Consider the following 23,595-nt stretch of genomic DNA (forward strand, 5'->3'; position numbering starts at 1 on the left):
AACTTTCAAACAAAGACAAACTGAGAAGCTATTAAAGTAAATTGGGGGTTTACCTGAAGTACGTCAACTTTTAAATTTGTTAGTCAAATTTAAACTAGGTTCAAATAAGGGCTTCAACAAACCATTGTTAATAATTGATGAATCGGTCTACAGACGCTCCCCTATTTACGACAATTCGACTTACGAAAAACGGTAGAAACGATCATTTTTTTCGGGATGTCGAAAAATATCCGGACGAGTAAGTAAGTAAGTTAGATTTTGTATTGTGTGCACCTTTTCCGAGTAAAGGACAGCACAGTAGTGCTTAATTCTGCCACTACCGGTGTGTGGCGCTGAGAGAGGTCACCCACCATCCACCCAGAAGAAAACAAATCTGCTTCCTCTTCCTAGTTTGTGTGTAAAAATTCTAAACTGTCTATATCTATACTATCTCCAGCGCGCTAGGAACTTTAATACATGTTGTTGTGTAATATCTCCTGCATCCATTCAATATGGTTGGTGTAAAGTGTAAAGAAGAGGCGAGCCGTTTCTTTTTAAATGAAAGTGGAATAAGAAAGATTGATGCGGTTGAAAAAATGGTTGGATCGCCTTTTTTTTCGTCCACTCTCTACCACGGAGGAGGACCTCTTGAAGCACATCTTCCAAAAGTAAGTTAAACATAACTTTATTCATCTTCACAGAGCATATTATTTTATGAAATGTTTATTTTTTAGTACAAAATAGTACAGGTTACTTATATAAACCTTAAACATACAAACTATAGCACTGAAGCGACTTAAGAACAAATTCAACTTACGAACGATCGTCTGAAACCTTGTTCGTAAGTTGGGCAGCGTCTGTATTCTTTTTTTTTGTTTTTGTTAAATAGGATTTCTGAGTTTGTGAACCTTTTTCACGGCCAAATTCAAGCACTTGTTATGGACTTTTAAAGCCTATTAACCCATTTCTTCAGACAAAGAAATGCCAATCATTTATTTGGCAGCGCCTCAAATATATCTGCGATCTATATTATATATCGCATGTGTATTTATCAAGATACAATAAATCTGATTTTTAGATTTTTAGATGTAAATCACAAATGTATTTATTTTGAGACAAATCTTTCTCCATATAGATGTTGGGTAAAAATGACAGTAATATGTAGTTTACATTTTCAGTTGTGGGAAGTTATTTGCATGATACTTTACCACTGGGAAACACTATCTTATTTTTTTGCATAGCCCATAATAAATGTTCATTAATAGAACATCATTTTTGCACCATAACAAATTTTAAAATACCCTGTTTAGGTGTAGCATGCACCTGTCGTCTTTGCTGTGACCCATAGGGGGCAGTGAAGCTCCGTGGAAGAATGCCATACAAACTAATGCCAACTGCCTTTAATCAAGAAGGAGGAACAAATGCAATGGCAAAGTGAAGCAGTGTCGGCGAACATGGCAACAATTTCATACATTTACAAGCACTTCACCCAATTCAAGCACTTTTCTATCCTAGAAAACACAACATTACAACTCAAGCATTTTCAAGGATTTCAAGCATCTGTACAAACCTTGGGATTTAAAAATAAAAACACATTTATTATTTCCTCCTCTTTGTTCAAATATTGAAATTTTACACAGATAGAAAAATAGTGCCGAGAACAACAGAATAATAATAATAATAATATGAAGCAATAAAAAAAACAAAATGTCAAATAGCTAGATGTATGCAATACACCTATAAATATGTGAGGTACTTAAAAAAGAAAAAGAAAAAGAAAAGAAACAGTCCCAAATGGTGTTCTCTTTAAGCTGCGCGCGTGCGCAGTTGCGCACTGCTCCCACATTCTCAGCGCACAAGAAAATCTAGCCAGCGCACAAAAATGAGGGCTCAAAATTACTAATTAAGAAGCGACTTAAGTCAAAGTTACAGTGCATGAAGGTAAAAATACAAGGGTTCCCCTGACGTTGTGTCCTAAATGCGGTATTTTGAAGTCGAGTCGAAGGAGAACGAAGTTGAGTAAAGTTAGTACAGTTTGTCGAGAACCGGCTTCTTCGGCTCGGCTCACTAAAAAGAACCGTCTCTTTTGGGTCCTAAAATGGCTCTTCAGGTTGTTTTTGCTTCTTTAATCCCAACATGACCAAATATTATGTAAAATTATGCACAAAATGACTTAAAGGAAGGGGGAATAGAACAAAAAAGAAAAAAATACCTAAATGAAAAAGTAGTGAAAAGATGAGAAAAAAAGAAACAAAAGGAAGAGAAAAAAAGAAGGAAACATTTAGAAAAAAGCCAGAAAAAAAGAAAAGAAAGAAATTTAGGAAAAAAGTAAATAGAGAACAAAAAGAAAAAAGTAACAGCTCTGAAAAAATCAACACAATGAGATTTTTTTTAAAGGAATTTAAAAAAAAGTTAAAAAAAAAACGGAAAAAAGAAGAAAAAGTTTGTGTTGCATTCAAATAATTACCAATTATATCAAGTGAATCTTGTTGCCAACATTGGACTTCCACTAAAAAATGTGATTAAGTACAGTTCTGTATCTTACAACCGACTAAATAAGCCCCCAAAAATGTTAATATTATGCGACAAAATATATCAGGAAAAAAAAAGAAATGGATATCTTGTGAAAGAATTGTAAGAACAAACGACGTTTATAGGCCGTACAACCTTTGCAATAGTACATGAGTCAATTCATTCAAAAGAGAAAAATAATTTTGCATTGCCAGAAACTCAGCAAAATGTAACTTGATGTCAAGTTTTGGACATGTTTGATAATTAATTTTCTTGCCACACTTGGGATTATGGTTGCTCACTGTTGTTTCAAGCGTTGCTCACCGACTTTGTGTGAACACTCAGACCCGTGGAAAATAAGAGGGAACATTGGTCCCAAGGTTTCCTCAACCGGACCACTGATAGGAACAATTTGCAAAATTATCTTACATTCAAAATATGGGATAAAAGTTACAGATCAATGTACATTTTATATAACTGTATGTATAGTAATCCCTGATTATAGTTAAACGATTAAGTCTCCATTAGATGACCTTCATTAGTCCTAAAACATATTTTTTTCGTTCTCACACTTTCAATCTACTGTACGGTTGGCAAATTAAAAAAGGGTTACTCCCAATTTATGTAAATTAACACTATCCTTATTGTGAAATGGACCTGTTCACTTTGACATCAATATATGATTTGATTTAAACAACCAATACAAAAAATATATACCATATATCAGTGAGTGACCTGCAGTGAGCCAGTATATCCTTCAGTAGGTTAATCCATCAACCTACTGCCTTATATTCTTAAGAATCCCCTAATTGAAAACAAAACTAAAACGTGCTTTAAATGTCCGTTACAACATACACCGCTTGAAGCAGTATCACTGTTTACAGGTGCAGGCAAAATAATAATATTCCAAAAAAGTCACCAGCCTGAATATCACGCATGTAACATAGTACAACAAGAATGCTGAATTCATCACAATGTATTTTACATCAGAAATTCAAATCGGGTCTAAGACAGCAATTAATCACCTGGAGATCCCAGCATTCATGTCAGTTTAAGGCTCAATCCCAAAACTCACCTTCCCTTCATTTTTAATCGTTACTTTAGCAAAGCACATTTATGAAGCGGTTAAGAAAGTCCCAACCTTTTGCAAGCAATGAGTGAGTGGCAAAAGCCCTATTTTACAAAGTCAAGTCAGGAGTGCCCTTGCTTTTACCCAGCCACGCCCCCTCAACATTACCGACCAGCTGGAAGCAACCATGGAAAAGGACCAAATATATGTGTCTATGTTGTGTTGTGTTATGGAACATAAAGTCTATGTGAGGGAGCTGCGACTCAGGGAAATGTAAAGAAGAAAGAGAAGTGGTTGTGAGGAAGACGAGGAAGAATAAACAGTATAAAGCGCAGTATTCATCTGGCAATGCACTTATTTCTTTAGCAGGTTCAACAAAGTTTATTGCTGTAACCAGTCTCAATGTTACTACTTTGAAATGAGTGAAATAAAAAGCGGGGGAAACAAGAGGAATGAACCATTGTTTCATGTTGCAACATTCAAGGTAATGATGTGGTAAGTAGGAAGAACTTTCCTAATTGGTAGAGAAATCACTCCCTTGCCCTCATCCAAGAAAATGAGTGGGGAGGTGAAAAAGAAAGTAATGGGATTGAGCCTAAAAGTGTACACCAAGCATGCGGTTAAAAAGAAATGATAGCAACACATTGTATTCGCTTGACAGCTTTTCAGAAGTGTATTTTCAAAGTTTTGTGTAACGATGAACTAGGGGACTTGCACGTATGATGCATACTCCTACTGCTTCCAAAACAAGAGTAGCATGATGTTGCATTGTCCCTGAGTACATAACGCACAAGTCCTTTGAAAACACGCAAATGGAAAAGTTCTTAATCTGACATGAGAATGTGCAAAAAAACACTCGCATTGTATAGGCTTTGTCATGCACTTTTTCCTCTTGAGCACGAGACAATATAGCCTCGAGTGTAGATATCGGTCCCGCACTGATTCCATTGAAGTTAACTTTGTGTGCTGCTACACATAGTAAACTATGTTCAAATCCCAGAAGGAGTAAAACTGTCTGAGCCTAATTGGCTTCAATCCAGACACACAGTCGTGAAGAAAGTTAGAAAGAAGTTGTACGGAAAGCTTCAAGCAGAATGAACACACATTGGTGGAAATTTATGACGATGGCGTCACCACACTTTTTAAAACAGAAAACTACTTTTTTGTTAACCGATTAGTGCAAAGGGCCTTGTGACAACATTAAAATGTGTTACTTCATATGGTCTTTTCATTCTTTAAATCGTCACATTTATTTACCTACTCTTGTGTTATTTCCTTGTTGCGACAATATACCCATTTATGTCGTCGTTCCAGTCTCAACATTGTTCTAAGTGGTGTTCTGATTTAATGTTGGAAGTTTTTTTTAAAACCACCAGTAATATTTAGTCTGGACGAAGGAATGTGTGAAGCTGGTGCCTTGGAAACTTTCCATTAACTTCTGTGTTCCCCCCATTTGGTATATAAATGATTGTAGGCCATTTTGAAAGTGCACTTCTGAAACCGTTACAGCCTTATTCCATGTTTTATTTATTTCATAATAATTAAAACCACAAAACTCCACACTTCAGTGCATGTTTTTACCAGTCTTGTCTCAAGGCCTGGATGTTGATTTGCACACAGAGAGGGGAAAAAAATGTATGTCCTCCTTCAACTAAACTTTGTCTGGAAATGTCGTCAATGGCACACAACGTGTTTAGGAAAGGGGTGGGCAAACGACAGTCCATGGGCCACATGTGGCCCATAAGGCTTTTTCATATGACCAGACAAATGAAAATGTTCAAAATAGTATAACATATATAATTTAATCTACCAAATCTAATCTTCTTTAACCTAATCTACATTGATACTACTTCATAAATCCTGATTTGTGTGTGTGTGCGTGTGACTTCTAGGGTCCGAAACGGCTGAAATGATTTTCGAGTGTCTTTAGCTGTGTTTCATGTCAAGGCAAAACATCTACTTTTGTGGGGTCTGCAACATATCTGTCAACCTCCACGGCTCCATGCCCTTACAAACTGTCATATTTTCGTTGTTTCGTTGTATAATTCTGTACATATTCTTAATAATAAAATTAAAAATAAAATTTTAAAAAATCAAAAATCAGGAACAATTGTTATCAGCGTAACTAAAATATCCATTAATAACACTTTAAATTCAAATTTAAAAAGAAAGATATTTTGGGGAGGAAACAATTAGTTGACATTTCTATTTTGTAAACCAAACCAAAATATCAACCATTGATGCTTGTATTTTAAATTGAAAACAGACCATTTAACATGGACAGAAAATACAAACATTTGCAGCCTTGTGACTGGAAAACACGTTTTTCATAAGCCTTGTGAAGTGATCGGCAACTATTGAAGGTATGTTGTGCTCTGCGATGAAATGGCAAAACATCATTTCTGCAGCTGATGAGGAGTAGCTTTATTGTTTTAATAAGCTTATTATATAGAATACGATTGCTATTGACGGAAGCGCAGCAGAATGGTGGTGTGACTCATCTATTTTGCAGATCCACAAATATATTTGCAATTTACATATCCGATTTTTTATTTTGCGTGTGCATTCGTTAATGATTTTTAGATCTTGAGTAAATCTGGAATACATTTGTGGTTCTGAACAATACGTGTGTGTATATATGTTTGTGAAAAAAAATTCCCATTTTTGTACCTTATATTATCAGTTACAGGAAGTGTTTCCCATTACAATTTACCACTAGGAAACACTACCTTCATTTTTTTTACATATCCCATGATAAGTGTCCAATATTTATTTTCATTCCTTGCACTAATACACTTGTCATAGTGCCCTGTTTAGGTGTAGCATGCACCTGTCCTCTTGGGTGGGACCCATAGGAGACAATTATGCTTGATAGGACCAGGCCATACAAATTAATACCAGCAGCCATTAATCACAAGTGAAAAAATGCAATGACGAAGCAAAGCAACAATTTCAACCATTTACAAACTCTTCACCCAAAATCCAATCACTTTCTAATCTTTGAAATCAAAATAATAAAATTCAAACATTTCAAAGATTTCAAGCACCTGTACCAAACCTTGTTATAACATAATTCCTGCAATAATTTTACCTTATTTTAAGTAACTCTTGTAGACTGTCTGAAAAAAACAACACATTTTGTCAAATAAAAGTGAAAAATGTGCCACTAATCTTCATTTGCATTGATTAGACCTTGGCTGAGGTCTGACCTCCACTAAGACCCTTTCAAATGTAAATGTGGATTTTAGACATTCCAGTCCATACTAGCGTGCACCCTTTACTAGACATTGCTTGTTAAAGAGAGAGAAAAAGTGGTTCCCTTTAGTGAATGCGTTTACTTTAGCTAAGAATACACAAAGAAACAAAAACACTCACAGACACAAACAACAAAAGTGTGGCAGCCACCAGAGATGCTTCTGCAAGCTCAATTAGGCTGAAAATTGAGTAGGTCAGTGGTGCAGCCAACAGTCACGATGTGGAATTGATCAAGCTGACTTGATCAAGGCAGCCATTATTTGGCATTGGAAGACACAGATTGCTAATTGTGAAGATGCACACAAACAGTACATGTTGATATACTGTACACTGAATGTTAAACTGAGGCAATGTGTGGGGACTCAAAGATGCACTGTCACATACTCAATTTACTGGAGTTAAATGTACAATGTCAAAGTGTTTCCAAAGTATTCCCAAAGAGATTTTTTTTCCATTTAGGCACAAAACGTGTCGTGTCCACCCTCGAAAGTATGCAATATGTTGCAAAATATTCCACATGCCAGAAGACTTGCGACATTTAGTCTCAAAATTGACCCATCTGGCTTGTTTCCTATAGAGCTGTGACATAATTGAATCAACACAACACCTTTAAAACGGAGAATCCTGTTAACACAACATTCGAGGCAGCTATGAAACGGACAGCGATTGTAGTGAACAGCGAGTGCATACCACCTTTTTCTGCCTAGAGAAATTAAACCTTTGCTAACCCTGTCCCTGAGGTCCTTGTGACTATTTTGTCCAAGTTGCCTACTTCAAAATCCATCAGCTGAGGGGGTAAGTTTACCTGCCGCCTTTACAGCATGCGTTCCTTCTTTGCATTCTTCCTTCTTTTTGGTCGGCGATAGTGGCTTTTCGTTTTTGTTTTTCGCCGTGCGTGTCAGGAATGGTAGCATTTTGTCCCGCTAGCTCCCCGTTAGCGTCGGGGCTAAGGAGGGCTTTCGTGTTTTGCTTGCCCCTGATTGGTGCTCGATGGCTTCCCACCAAGTGTTGTTTGGTTGGCTAGCTTAGCTGGCTCCGGTTTTACAGTGTCCCTTGGTTTATTCCCGGATCACTACACATTTATCACCATAGCTTTTTATTGTCGGTTATCTTTGCTGCTCACCATGTGAAAGCCTTTCGTTGATTGCTCCCGGGTAGCCCCCATTAGCTCTCGGTGTGTTATTTTTGCCAGTTAGCTCCTTTTTGGCAAACTGGTGCGATTACTGCTTCCAACACAAAACATAGGCATTCTTCACAAAAACTACCTAAAGTTTGCTTGAAAGACTCGTAACCCTCTCTAACTAATTAACAGTTAAAAAACAATATGGTGACTGGCACAGTTTAGGATGTCAAAGACAAGACAGGCTGTATTCATAATGATTATCTCAGGAAATATTCGAATGTACCAAAGAAATGTATAGATTTTATACAAAAAGAATTGCATGTTTTAGAATTTGGTAATGCCTTGAAAATGTACTCGTTAAATGTGACTGGCTTTTTACTGTGGAGCTGCGGTTTGCAAAGCACACTTACTATTGTTTTGGAGAATATCCACGGTGTTAAGGCTCCCCCCTGTGAAAGTGCTGGGTACTATGCCGGGGACGATGATTCGGGAATCAGAATGCAGGCGCTCGGCTATCTTCCCGCTACTCAGATCGGCGCGAAACCCTTCAAGAGAAAGAAGCAGTTATTCAAAGGCTTGTCGTTTTAAACCTCAAAGAGCAACCCATTATAAGAAGGTCAAGAGAAGCTTAAAACAGACAGCTTTTTTCACTCAAAAGAGCAAATGTTCAGATCAAAATCTTTGAAAAATATTCAGACGAAATTAGCCTAGAAGACAATTCAAACATACAGTATCTTCAAGTACTTTTTGTAAATGAAAGTCAATTGAAAGTTACACTCTTGTTCTCGTTTTTTGTTTTTTCTTGTTTTTTTGACACATTCACTGGCAGCCTACAAAGATTGACACTCTGTAGTGCAACCAAAAACGAGTGCGGCAAAGCATGAATAAGAATAAAAACTATCAATACTCAAAGTGACCCAACTTCTCCATTTTTGTTCTCATTTTTACCCCAGCCTTTCCGCAAAGTTTTTGGGGGTACCCGTAGAAGCAAGATGGCGGACAATCATGTCAATCAATAAAACTTTTAAAGAAATTCATGTTTACTGTTACATAATATTTTATGTATTATTGCCTATAAAGCTACAGGACTATATTTTCTAAAAAAAAATTGGCCCAAACCAGGACTTCCCGTTGGAGGGAAGTGTCTGGCACTGAATGAGTTAATCTATAAGGTATTCATTACTCTAAAAAATGGTTGGTGGATAATTTGATCATGAATTTGTTGTTGCACTTTTATCTACAAACAAGGTGACACAAAAAGGTTCCTTTCATTTGTATAATTCAGAGTAAATGTTAGATTTTGTAATGAATGAAATAATTATTTTTGTCAAAATGTTATTTACCATCCATTTTATGTATAGAATACTTTCCAGTAAGTCAACTTTGACGCACAATCTTGGCTTTGAACACCCAAGCTTGGCAGGGTTCTAGTAATTGGCATCCTTGACTGACGAGAGAATTCTAAATGGAGCGAGCTGATGACATAATGAATGTCATCCTGATTGATGATAGATATTCTCGGCCTGAAAATTCAGTATTATTTCCACGTAAGAGCATAAGCCACAATGTCTGATATAACTTGCACCTTGCTTCTTGAAGGTGTCAACAGAAAAATAAAAAACAACAAATACTAATAATGGTAATTATAAAACATCTATAATATATCATAGTGTCATTTTCAAGGCAATATGAAAGGAAAATGTAAAACTAGACTTAAGGGTGAACTATGAATAATTGATACCCTTATAAATGAAAACCCAAAAATCGAAAATAATAAAAATTGAGAAGATCCTGAAGAGAACTAAAACAACTTTGCGGAGGCCACGGAAAGGTTCATTTAAAAGGAGGCTGTGAAAAGCCTCTGTGTGGTATATTCTAAAACATAACACAGAATCATAAAATATTACCGTATTTTCCACACAAAGGCACACTGAATTATAAGGTGCACCCCTTACATTTATATATATATATATATATATATATATATATATATATATATATATATATATATATCAAACATTGCCTTAAATTCAATCTACAGTAAAAATTAAGCCAACCGCGTTGTTTTTCTACCCAAATAGTGCCAGCCAAGGTATTTGTCTTATCCTCACTTTTGGATTGTGTTCTATTCAAGTTTCCTATGTAGATAATCAGTAAAGGAAATGCCTTAAATACGAAAGTATGTTGAAATTTCAAAACTGGTTAAAAGTTTTCACTTTAAATTGTTGTATAGCCAATCCTTCGAATTAACTAAAAGGTTTTCATCCAGTTTCCTGATAACATTGTCTAAAAAACACGTGGTGCTCCTAAAAAGAGAGACGAGTTTAAAGAATCAACTCTCTTCTTCAATGTATTGGTCAATCAATCATTTGTCCAAATAGTTAATAGACGACCCAAAACTGCTACAAATAAGACAATTATTATTTTACTACATTTCTCGCAATAATTTTCTAAATAAACTTACAAAGATAAACTAAAATGCCATTATCAGTGGAGAACTGCCAGTGTATCTATCTGCCCACAGAAATAACATCACATACATTTTGACACATATAATTCTAAATGCCACATGTAGATTGGTGGGAGCAAATTACTTCCTGTTTAAGATAGAGCATTTAAAGTTTTTATAAACAATAATTCCCACCACTTTCTCAGGTCCATTCATCCATCCATCCATTATCTGCACCGCTTATCCTCAGTAGGGTCGCGGCGGTGCTGGACCCCATCCCAGCTATCTTCGGACAATGGGTAGGGGACACCCTGAACTGATTGCCAGCCAGTCTCAGGGCACACAGGGACAAATTGCTCGCTCATTCACACCTAGGGACAATTTGGACCGGCCAATTAACCTAACATGCATGTTTTTGCAACGTGGGAAGAAACCAGAATGCCCGGAGGAAACCCACACAAGCACGGGGAAGACATGCAAACTCCCCACAGGAGGTTCGATCTCACGACCTCAGAACTGCGCCACATGCGCGCTAACCACTGCGCCGCTGTGCTGCCCGAGGTCCATTCAAACACCCAAAATGTTTTCCTTCTCACTTCAGTCAGGTTTTTAAAAATAACAAACAAAAATATGTCAGAGGAACATAGTATATATATTATGTTAATTAATACCAATGTTATATTTTTATTGATTGTTTTTTTTCTGTAAGTGGTATTCAAAGAGAAAAATTTGGACATTCTGATTTTGAGTTTTAGAAGACCTGGCTGCCGTGGCTGCTTCACCATGACAACCAGTCTGTTCACAATGCCCTGAGCAACTGGCCAGTTGCTGCAGCTACCAGGGCATCGAGTTGACCCATTTGAAAGAAAAGGCTGAGACAAGGGTGCCGAATCCTTCGGGTTACCCTATATGGTAATGTGCGCTTTGTAATTTAAACACCCTGGCAACATATAAAACATCTATAACTGACTAAGAGTTATAATCACTTGTACACATTGCCTGCATTATATTCTTAACCTTGAACCGTCAAAACATACCCAAAGGAGTTGCTAAATTAATAGAAAATTTGCTTTAACAATTGCAAAGAGGCCTAATGTACCTTTTTAAGGACACTTCCACATAAAAAATGCTGACTGCATCTGTTAAGTGGTTGCACCACCATGAACTCATAGCAAAAGAAGCAAGAAGTTATTAGAAGGGGCATCAAAAGCACCCTTCAAATGTTTTAGAGGCAGTCTCTAGCTACAAAATGATTATGGGCAACATCTAAAATGAATAATAAGAGCCTGTGTTGCCATGAACACAGACAATGTTTGTGTGAATTAATGGCCGAGGTGTCTGCAGTCTCAAAGTATCGCCTTCATCATCCATCAGCCTTAAAAAGCCTCCCCAGTTTGCAAATGTCATTGTTGGAGTTCTATTTGCCCAAATACTGTGATAGGGACATTACTTCTGCTTAAACATCTCCAATCCATAATAAGACCATTAAGACTGCTGCCTCAATGACTCATTATAGGTCTTCCGGTTCATTTCTTTTGTGCATTAGATTGTTACGGTGATGGATGAAATGATGCAAAGAAGCCAGAAATGATCCAACACAAAGAACATCAAGTACTATTTGCACGTCGTAAAACAAATGACTTAATAATGAACCCAATTATAATCTTCTGATTTAATCTTTTATGCATTCTTATTAACAATCTATCACCAGAAAATATCCCATAGGCCTCATCACTAACGGCTAATCAAATACTAATCTTGTTGACACGGATGTTAATATCTGAGCCACAGTTAGTTGTCCGTTAAAGCACAGTATACACTTTACAAAGGCTTCGTACACCTTTTTCATGGCCAAATTCAAGCACTTTTCAAGGACTATCGAGTCCGGTGTGACCCATTGACTTTGCAGATTTACAAATCTATGATTTACACTCGTGATACGTAATTCTTCACTAATACACATGTTATCATATCATAGTGCCCTGTTTAGGTGTAGCATTTGGCAAGTAATTAGCTAGAAAAATCATAGCTAAACTGTTAATCACTGTCAATTACCTTTAATATGACTGGAGAGGTATGACTCTTGCATCATGAAGATTGTTTTTTACCTTGATGCTAGCGATGTGTGGATTTGTTTAACATCTAGCGATTGTTTATATTTTCTGTTTTCTAGCCATCAGAAGCTTGCCGGCATTTTTTTACCTTTCCTATTGGGCGCGACACTTCATTTGACATACAAACAAATGCCAGCTGCCATTTATCCGGAGGGAAAAATAAATGCAATGGCAACATGAAACACCCGAGCTAGCGTATTGGCGCAATTTTTAAAGGTGGTGTCCGTAACTTCAAAAATATGCTACTATCTGGCGCCATCTTAAGGCTGAGATCATCATTGCAGCCCCTGCAAAGCTGACTGAATGCCGCGTGCACATACGTGTCTCTCTAAGACGCGCCCCAATAAACTCTTCATCTTTTATCTTTTTGGGATTTTGTACTAGCTGAAGGCTCTTGATTTTGGACTTCGGGAGACCAGAGTAGTGCTTTACAGTAATCGAGACAGGAAGTAACAAACGCGTGAATTATAATCTCCAAATCTGACTGAAACAGCATAGGACGAATTTTAGCAATGTTGCGAAGATGGAAGAAAGCTGTTCTAGTAATATTCTTCATGTGTGTTTGAAAGGACAGATCGGGGTCAAATATGACACCTAATTTTTAACTGAGTCACTCTGGGTTATCTTACGTTTGCCAATGTTCGGAGCAGTTGTTGAGAGCAAGTCACGGCATTTAGATCAACCAATAACTAACATTTCGGTCTTTTCAGAGTTAAGGCGCAAGAAGCTAAGTGACATCCACTCTTTTATTTCAGTGAGGCAGGACTCCAAATTTTCACAGTTTAGTGTGGCAGATTCCTCCATCGGAAGATCTAGTTGAGTGTCATCTGCGTAGCAATGGAAACTGATATTCTACTTGCGAATAATATCACCTAATGGAAGCATGTAAATGCTGAAAAGAAGGGGGCCAGGTACTGAACCCTGCGGAACACCACAAGTAACACTAAAGGGCTCAAATGTCATTGCACCATATTTAACACACTGCGTCCTATCTGAGAGGTAGGATCTGAACCATAAGAGGACGGTTCCTGAGAAAACAACCCATTTTTCCAACCGTTGTAGTAAGATATTATGGTCCACAGTGTCAAAAGCATCACTAAGGTCCAGCAGCAGCAAGAGTGATGAAGCGCCGGAGTCCATTGCCAGTAGAAGATAATTGGCTACCTTAATCAGGGCTGTCTCAATAGAGTGGTTAGCCCTGGATCCTGATTGCATTGATTCAAAAAGATTGTTATCGGATATAAAATCATTTAGCTGCTGTGCCACAACTTTTTCAAGTACTTTAGAAAGAAACGGTAGGTTTGACACAGGTCTATAATTAAATAAGCTTTCTGGATCAAGGTTGGGTCGTTTCAGTGTAGGTTTAATAACAGCAGACTTAAAAGCCTCTGGAACTACACATGAGGAGAGTAATATGTTTATAATATTTAGCACTGAAGGTCCCAGGACCCCAAAAAGACCTCAGATCAGCGAACCCGGAAGCGGGTCAAACAGGTAATTCATCGGTTTGGCCGTATTCACCACCTGTTTAAGATTATCGAGTGACAGATCACTAAATCGGGAAAAATTCCCTGGACAGCCACCATGTCAAGCTTTTATAGATTTCAGCCCTTTAATATGTGATGTATTAAGAGTGTCTTTAGAAATTTCTTCCCGTATTCATTGAATCTTCTTATTAAAGAAGACCATTAAGTCATGGGCTGAATGGGTAGAATGGGTAGAATTATCTGGGATAATCTGTTGCCTCGTTAGCAATGCTACAGTGTCGAAAATGATTTTGGGGTTATTCTTTTGTGCCGCAATCACCTTCGAAAAATAGGCTGATTTTGTGGAGGCAAGGCCTGCTTTATACTTTAACAAGTTGTCACACCAGGTTTGACGGAAAATCTCAAGCTTGGTAGCGCGCCATTTTCTTTCAGATTTCCTGCATTCTTGTTTAAGCGATCTAGTTTCATCAGTAAACCAAGACATGCGTCTTGTAGGTCGTGATTTAAGCCAAATGGGCGGTACGGAATCCAGGACACTAGCCAGGGTAGCATTAAACTCATTCATGAGTGAGTCAATAGAGCCTTTATATAAAGGAAACGACGCAACTGCTCCTGAAAGAAGATCAGAGAGCTTATAAACTATGCTAGTGCTTATATTGCGTCCGCTAAATCCTTCACTTTTTTTAATACTACATTTAGCCAGCACCTCAAATGTAACTAAACAATGATCAGAAATAACAGTAGTACATGGTAACACCGTCACGTTTGAGGTTGAAAACTCCTCGAGTCAGAACCAAGTCTAGCGTGTTTCAATCTTTATGAGTCGGCAAATCAACCAATTGATTAAAACCAAATGTATCAATTAGAGACCGAAAAGCAACCATAAGTGAACTGAGTGGGGAGTTCATATGAATGTTAAAGTTCCCCATAATTATTATTTTGTCTGCATAGGTTATTAGGTCAGACAACAGTTCAGAGAATTCATCTAAGAAAACTGCGTATGGTCCGGGTGCGCGGTAATAGTTACTCCATAAATTGACAATAAGGAGGACCACATAACAAGAGCATCGAAAGCCTTATAATTAAATCAAAACAACCAGTGCACGCAAATCCTTGGTCTCACTATCGCCCTTTTGTGTGCCTCACTCTGCATCAGACACTCAGCACAGTACTACTTTATATACTAAGAATCAATAATAAAGATTACATAATGTAAACATTTAGCAATTTCAAAAAATAAAATCCAAAAATCTTTAAAATCAAAAGACAAAAACTTTAACTCTGTAAAAATTTCTTTAAAATATATTTATGAATTTATATTTAATGAAAGGTGAAGTGCAGCCTTAACATGCTTCCTCTGACTGCAAGTCCCTGGATTGCAATATTTTTTAATTAAAAGATAATTCCTTAAATTCTACTTTGGCTCAAAGTGACCAATAATACAGTATGGTCTATTTTTTGCTAGCAGATCGACAACCGAGATGTCATGGTTTGCCATTATTGATCCGATAACTATCGGACGAAAAACTATCGTGCATTCCTAGTATACATTTAAAACATCATATGTTATAAGGTTTGATATGCACTTGAAAAAAAGTTTTAAATTGACCCAATTTTGACAGAACTGCTATTTTTTTTCTATAATTATAAAATATAATTATCCACTTTTTATTACCAAAAGGTTACAGAGTTTAAAAAAAAAAACATTTCCCCCGTACATATGCAAAAGGTTCAAGGAAACATCACAGCAGGAGGAGCAAAATCCATCACAAGAATTGATCATTTTCTGAATGTTGCATCACAACATTCGCATTGGGCATCGCCCTGGTAACCCGGTCCACTTTGCTCTGCTTGCAGTTCTTGAGGTTAAGGCCACAACAAACCAGCAGTTTCCTGGACCAAGTACAAACGGGAGCAAGCACCAGGGGACTTTCAAAAGCAGTCTGAAGTAATCAATTTCTCCCGGCGGCCGATTTCAGGCCATTGCCCTTTCCGAATAAGCAGATTCCCCCTTTCACCGAAAAACAGAGTTGCAAAAAAGCCTTTGAACGGATAAAAAATGCTTTTTAATAAGTACACTATACAGTATGATGAGGACCCATTAGAGTAGTCCTTGAGATAAACGGAATTTTCAGTAAATGTCCCTTTTCTGTGGGAGCCTCAAAGCTCACTCTGGCCTAAGCACTCTCCAGGGATTATCAACGGCTGCAGAAGTGTAATGTTTGGAGAACGTTGCATTTTTATAGAGGACTGAGGTGACAGACATTATAGATACTTTGTTTGCTCGTGTGCATTAGAGACTCCTCATCTTTCGTCTATGGATAGCGCAAGAAAAATATGTGAAGTACCCTGACAGAGCATTAATGTGCACGACTGTTAAAATGCATTATTCGTTCATTGCACTATTTCTACAAGGTTAAAAGGACATGTACACTATATAACTTAGTCCAGTCTCTAAGCACTCCTTTGTAAATATTTTAGCCTATTTATCCTAACAGTATTTTATCTTATTTTACTTTTTAAATTATTTATTATAGGTTTACCCTGGAGTGCCAGGCCTAATCTTGTTCCGTACAATGATTCACGATGGAAATGTCAACGACAATGAAGACAATTCTATACTATTCATTTTTCACGGTTCTGCTACTTTAGGATTTGCATTGTGCATTGTATTCTGCATTCTGATCGGCTAGAATAAATAATTGAATAAATAAGTGTTTACAGTATACAAGTATTTTACTTGTTTAAATGAATGATTGGGCCTCTAAATCAGTTTTGTTATTTGACATGCATATTGACCTGATGTTTCCAGGCATTCTACTTAAGAGGTTGGTGGGGCCGTGGTTTGTTGAAAAAGTGCTGGGGAGCCACTAGAGAGTGCCAAAGAGTAGAATGAGTACACGCAGATCTAGAGCCACTTGTACGTGTAAGCAGTCGCTTATCGATGTTGTTGTATTGACGCGAACCCTAGCTCAAGACACTCCCAGAGGCCTAAATTGCTTCTGTGTAAAATTTCAAGAAAATCGGTTCAGGCGTTTCCGAGCCTACATACGAACACACACGCGTCACACGCAAATCAGTACTATTCAATTTTATATATATATATATATATATATATATATATATATATCTTAATGAAGTACGTTTTTTACTACTAGGAGGTGCTAAATACACAATTGCACTTTAATGTACGGTTTATATACTGTACATATGAATATGAAGTAGGTGTATAGACTATTAATATATAAATAGGGCAAAATCCAAACAACTGACAAACTAAAATGAGCACAAATTAAAAAAACGTGTAAATAAAAATAATATACAGTTATGCATTAAATTATTCAATATATTTATCAAATTAATTATACTATATATATATATATATATATATATATATATATATATAGATAGATAGATATATTCGACCAATCAATTTCCATGACTGCTTTTAAGGAATTATATAACACCTTGTTTTGTGACATTAAAACTTCCCGCAATGAACAAAATCTTAACCTTTTAGAGTAATTTTTAATGCTTTAAAAGTTTTAGTGCTTTTTATTTTTTTTTAATTTATTATTATTGTTATTTTTAAATGAGATATTTTATTAAACAGCATTAAACTACTGCAGACGCCCAGATGATGTTTTTTCAATTTTGTATTTTTAGTGTTGTCTTAAAAAGTGCCTCCGCAACTTTTATTTTAAGTAAAATAATATTAGGATGGGTTTCCTAAATGTTCTTTGGTAGTCAGCAATGACAGCTAGAGTAGGTGCTTTGCAAGTGGTGCCTGAGTTTAGCAACATCCAGTGGACATCTTTCAAACTGCAAGTCATTGTGTGATGCATCTTGCTTTTCTATTGTGCTTCTCTCAGCATTATCTCGTGAGCCGGACAAAATTATGCGGCCGGTCATATTTGGCTCGCGGGCCATGAATTCAACACATGTACTCTATCTAATGCACCGCTTCCACAATTCAACATCGGGCCACTTGCAAGGCTCGTGTTGCTACATCAGATACAGAGTGAAAAGGTATTTCTTCCTCATTGAAACGTCAATATGTTTCATGGTGGATATAAAACACATTTTTTTACATTCTTATACTTCTTTTATTGCTAAATTCTTCGTTGAAAGTTGCTTAATAGAATTCATGAATAGGCCTGTCAGCATTTACCTTTTCTGTTAATGACTTGTCAATCCAACCGGACTCGGCGATAATTAAAAAGGAAATCACCTGGTGGTATGCGCTTTTTCATTTAAAATAATAACATTATGCAGACTTTTTAATTAAAATTAAAATCTGATACGATGCAAAACCGCATTCAGAATTAAGCAGACTCATAGTGTATTGTATTATATTCCAGTCACTTATTAGACTCAATTGAGTATATGTATGTACAATCCGGTGAAATCTCACAGCGAAGTTTTAGTAAAATATCTATTCAAAGCTTTGTTTTTGCTTTAATTTCTGGAGATAAATATATATCCTAATTATACTAAGATTCGATGAACATTTTTTTACGGCACAAGATTTAAAACTGAGGTATTTTTCACAACTGTCCTGCTACACTCTATATGCCTTGATGAATGAATCAAGTGTTGGTGTCATTAACAATTGCAATAAAAACAAAAAGGCAAAAATGATTGGCTAATAAAATATTAACTGAAAGTTTATCCATCTGTTTTCTTGACAGCTTATCCTTAACCCAAATCAATCAAAACACAGTCAATTATTCTTTTTCATGGGATTCAAATGAATCTTTGAAATCAAACTGGGAAACAGTGATGTCATTTTCATAAGACAGAAAGTAATGCTGCTCCTGAGATCCATAAAAACAACCAGGCATAGCTTCTCAAAGAGACAGTGGGGAATTATCTTTTCATTCATTTATTACCTGCACCGCTTGTCGTCAGTAGGGTCGCAGGGGTGCTGGAGCCCATCCCAGCTATCTTCGGGCAGTGGGCAGGGGACACCCTAAACTGGTTGCCACCCAGTCGCAAGGCAACTCACTCGCTCATTCACACCTAGGGACAATTTTAACCGGCCAATAAACCTGACATGCATGTTTTTGGAATGTGGGAGGAAACCCACACAAGCACGGGGAGAACATGTAAACTCAACACAGGAAGGTTCGATCTCATGACCTCAGAACTGTGCCGCACATGCGCTAACCACTGCGCTGCCGTCCTGCCCAGCACCACCTAAATATTTAAATCGTAATAAAAAAAAATATATGGAATTTAAATATTGATTTAAATAAAAATACACGAACTATCATTATAAACTTGCATTCGTCAGAATACTCTTGAGTTGAGAAATTTGCATTTATTTTACAAAACATTGTACGACATCTTGCTGCTACGGGTACCCAAAAACCCTACAAGAGGCTTGGCAAAATAATGGCAAGAAAAATGGTGCAGTTTGGTCACTGAGTGTCTTTTGTTTGTATTCTCTTGTTGCGATTTTTAGCACTTTTTGAGTTGTTTTTAATTGCACTGCACAATAAAGCGACATTGACCTCGTTTTAGTGGGGTTGTTTTGTAAAATATAACCACTTTTAGTTGTTTTAAAGCTGATATTCTGTAATATTTAGCGCTTCCACGTGGTAAAAGAAATTTCATATTTTTTTTAAATATATTGCTCTGAATAATATGCCAAAATACTTGATCATGCAAACATGCATTTATATAAATACTTGTAGTTTAAGAAATCTGTAATCGTTTTACATGACATGAGGCTCACCAAGAGGGAGCTGACGTAATTGCTGCCGATTATGGGTAACCGTTAAAACCCAAAAACCTCGTGTTGGGCAAAAAAACAGAAAGATTGTGTGTTTTAGTCGCAGTCGTAGTTTGTACTCTTTCTTGTGCTCTGTAGCACTCGTTTCTGGTGCACTACACTAATGAGCAACATTTAGTGGTCAAATATTAAACAGTGATGCTTTAACAAAACTATTTAGCAAAAAAATGAAAATACCAAAGGTGTGAAACTTATTTTACACTAATTACCGTATTTTCCGCACTATATGGCGCACCATGTTATAAGGCGCACCTTCAATGAATGATATATTTTAAAACTTATGCCATACATAAGACGCACCCCATTATAAGGCGCTATAAGTGCATGCTGGTTTAAGATCAGGTAATTGTGCAATTTTGTAATTGTAATCCTGTGCAGTCTTTCGAGACATTTTTGGGATTAAGGGCTATTTACGGTAAATAAATGTGACGACTTGACTACAGTAGAGAATGTAGTTACTTTATGCAACCTCTAGATGTTGCCACGCTCAAGGGAATGTCAACAAAATATTCAAAAAGGTCAAACTTTATTAACAAACAAGCTTTCCACAACTCCATTCACTCCCAAAATAAATAAACAGCCGTTTTATTATTTTCTCTGAGGTAAAGCATTTTCGTGACACATCTTTGAACAACATCGACATATCATTTTATTTTGTGTCCATTTAGTCAACACGCAAAGAAAAAAACGTCTGATACTGTTATTTTAAATGAAACGTTAGTGCAATCGCAATAAAGTGACACTCGTAATGTGCAAAAACAACGAGTGCAAAGCAATAACATAATAACTGTAAAATGTAAAACGTAAACACACAAAAGAAAAACAAAGATCACTCTATAAGCTCCTCATCGACGAATCCCTCGAATTCTTCTTCTGCTGTGTTCGAATTGACCATATCTCAGTGAATGGGCCATCCGCGGGGCTAGGACGCAGCCATAAAGAAGACTCGTCTGCACCCACCCAGAGGTGGGAACCGGAACTACACTGTGGGAGTCCCGGCAGCAACGGGAGATATACTGTGGAAGTCCCGGCAGCAACGGCCTGAGAGGACCCACTGTGGGAGTCCCGACAGCAACGGAAGCTACACTGTGGGAGTCCCGGCAGCAACGGCCTGGAGAAGACCCACACAGAGGACTGTAAGAGTGCTGCTTGGGAGAGTGGGATGGCAGACCTACGCCCTTGCACAATAGTATTGCCTTTTACACGCTGGTTAACTACTGTTAAAAGAAAATAACTCTGAAATTGTTTAATTGATGTCGGTTTTGTTTTTGCTGCTGTTGGTGTCGGTGGATTTTTTCAGACCAAGGACAATCAACTTTGGCCTGGACGGATCTATTGACACTAACAAAGATGTTATATAATGAAATTGTGAATATGCTTGATTGCTATTGAGATTTTCGTGAAAGGTTGTTCAAACCTCACATTGTGTTTGTTGTTAAAATCGTCATATTGGAATATAATATTGTGAATATGCTTGATTGCTGTTGTGTTGGTCATAATTGTTTTCTGTTGTTGGTGATCTATTGACACTAACAAAGATGTCATATAATGAAATTGTGAATATGTTTGATTGCTAATAGGATTTTCGAGAAGGGTTGTTCAAATCCTCACTATGTGTTTGCTGGTAATAACATCATATTGGAACATAATATTATGAATGTGCTTGATTGCTGTTGTGATTGTCATGATTGTTTTATTTTAATATTAGTGTCAATAAATTTGTTCAAACCAAAAAATCCAACACGTCCGGTGTTTTTGTGCCAGCGCTGTTGCCTTCATACGTATAGTTATCGTACTGACACTTCTGCTTGCCGCTCTTTGTTGAACAACCCACTGTTCAAGTGTCTCCTCTAACTCTGGCCATCTTGCTTTATTGCCACGGAAACTTTGTTGAGTTTTCCTTACTTGGCGGAGCTTATCTTCATCCTTTCTCCACTTCCGTACCATCGATTCATTTAAGTTTAACTCTCTCGCTGCCGCTCTATTGCCGTGTTGTGCTGCGTGACTGATCGCTCTGAGTTTAAACTCGGCGTTGTACGCGTGTCTCTTAACAGGAGCCATTTTCTTATACAAATGCACGTATGAAAGAGAATCTCGCTCTCTCTCTCTCTCTCGCTCTCTCTCTCTCTCAAACGTGACATTCTGAATAATTCTGCGTTTGTTTAAGGTAATTTGTGCTTTACATCTTCACCAGTCATAACCCTGGATTCAGACAAATACTGTATTTGTTGAATATGAATTAAGCAGTTTAATGGGGTAGCCATTTTGCCACTTAGTAAACAAATACAACACGAGCCCCGGCAACTACCAATCGTTTAATATTTCCCAGTATGCACAGCGCGAAAAATGGAGTCGGCGGCTGTTTCTCGTAGTTGCGAGACCTTGCGAATTTAATATTGAGCCATATATAAGGCGCACTGTGTTATAAGGCGCATGGTCAGCTTTTGAAAAAAAACAAGACTTTTAGGTGCGCCTTATAGTCCGGAAAATACGGTACTTTATTTAGACAGATTTAAACGATGAGGTGAGGGTCAAGACTGTTGTTTGTGCAAAACAACTCCAAGGTTAAGTGAAAATTAGAATATAGCAGACCCATTTGACAAAAAAATAGTAATTATTCAACCTCATAATTTTGATTATGAGGAATTCCTTAAGGTTGAGTTCCTCTCTAAAAATATTTTTCTTAATTTACCAAAGAATGTCAAGGATATCCAGTTTTCCTTTGAAATCCTTGCCAGGTATAGTTTGCGAGCCATATATGGCTCTTTTCATGACTACACCTGGCTCGTAGGTAAAATAGGGCCTATGCGAATCCTCTCTTTGTCGTTCCAATGTTAATATGTGCAAAGCCGAACATTCGATCCACTTTTAACATGGCACGGTTTCAACTTAAGTTTACAGTCATGTTGTTACACCACAGACCCCTTTTTGGCAGTGCGTGTCCATGGAATCCAGTATATGAAAGCTAATAAAACAAAGCAAGTTCACTGTTCAGACACTTAATGATGAAAACCCGTAAAACAAATTGTAAACACCTAAAAACGCCAGGTAAGCACCCAAAGCAAATTGGTTGGGTGAAATGTATGGGTGGGTGGATCTCTGCACAAACAGCGCGTTCCACCTCTCTCTCTTGCCCAAACCCTCTGTGTGGAATGTAAATACATTCATATACATCTCATTTGCAGTGTTTGTGACATTTAAAAAAAATAATCTTACTTGCACCTTGCTTTGGAACCATTATTATATTATTTTCGAAAAAAAAAGGTTTTGCATTTCTTTTTAAATTTTGTGTTAGAAAAAAAACATCAAAATGTTTTGCTTTAAGAGATCTTTGTGTCAAAGTCATAGTTGTAGTGGAAAAGCAACGTTAACTTAGCCTTAGTCCATTAATAAAAATAATTGGCCAAGGTGGAATTTATTGGTATTAGAATTGCAGGAATCAAATAATAAAACTGAAAAATGAGAGTTGAAAGCTTCTCACATATCAGTCAGTGTTCTATCACAGACTATTTCCATCCTTCGGCCTCATCGCACAGGATACCCATGCTCCGTTACTCCTGTCTGTCTTATCGTCTGCATGGACGCACGAGCGCTCACCTCCTCGGCATGTGAGAGCGCTTTCATTTCCTCCTCGTCCAATCTCAGTCGGAGCCTTCACTCTGTGCATCCGTCTCTCTTCGCAACTTCGGAACTTTTCTAACGAATGCGCTCTCTATCCTCAGACAAACGCCCTATAAAGAGTTGCTGATTCATGGCAGCCCCATGACAAGACCAGACATCCTGCTGCTTTGTTTCGGCGGTACCGTTGAGG

At 37.2% G+C, this 23,595-nt stretch overlaps 1 protein-coding gene across 1 annotated transcript in view; it reads right to left on the reverse strand.

Moving 5' to 3' along the window:
• nphp4 (nephronophthisis 4) overlaps positions 1-23,595 on the reverse strand; it is a 216,020-nt gene that overhangs the window by 40,143 nt on the left and 152,282 nt on the right. The window contains exon 18 of the mRNA XM_088331685.1: positions 8,348-8,482. Coding sequence (XP_088187811.1) covers positions 8,348-8,482 — 135 coding nt within the window. The remainder of the gene's footprint in view (positions 1-8,347; positions 8,483-23,595) is intronic.

The sequence above is a fragment of the Urocampus carinirostris genome, chromosome 3 (assembly GCF_059441175.1).
Source record: "Urocampus carinirostris isolate Australia breed hairy pipefish chromosome 3, RoL_Ucar_1.0, whole genome shotgun sequence".
NCBI classification, from domain to species: Eukaryota; Metazoa; Chordata; class Actinopteri; order Syngnathiformes; family Syngnathidae; genus Urocampus; species Urocampus carinirostris.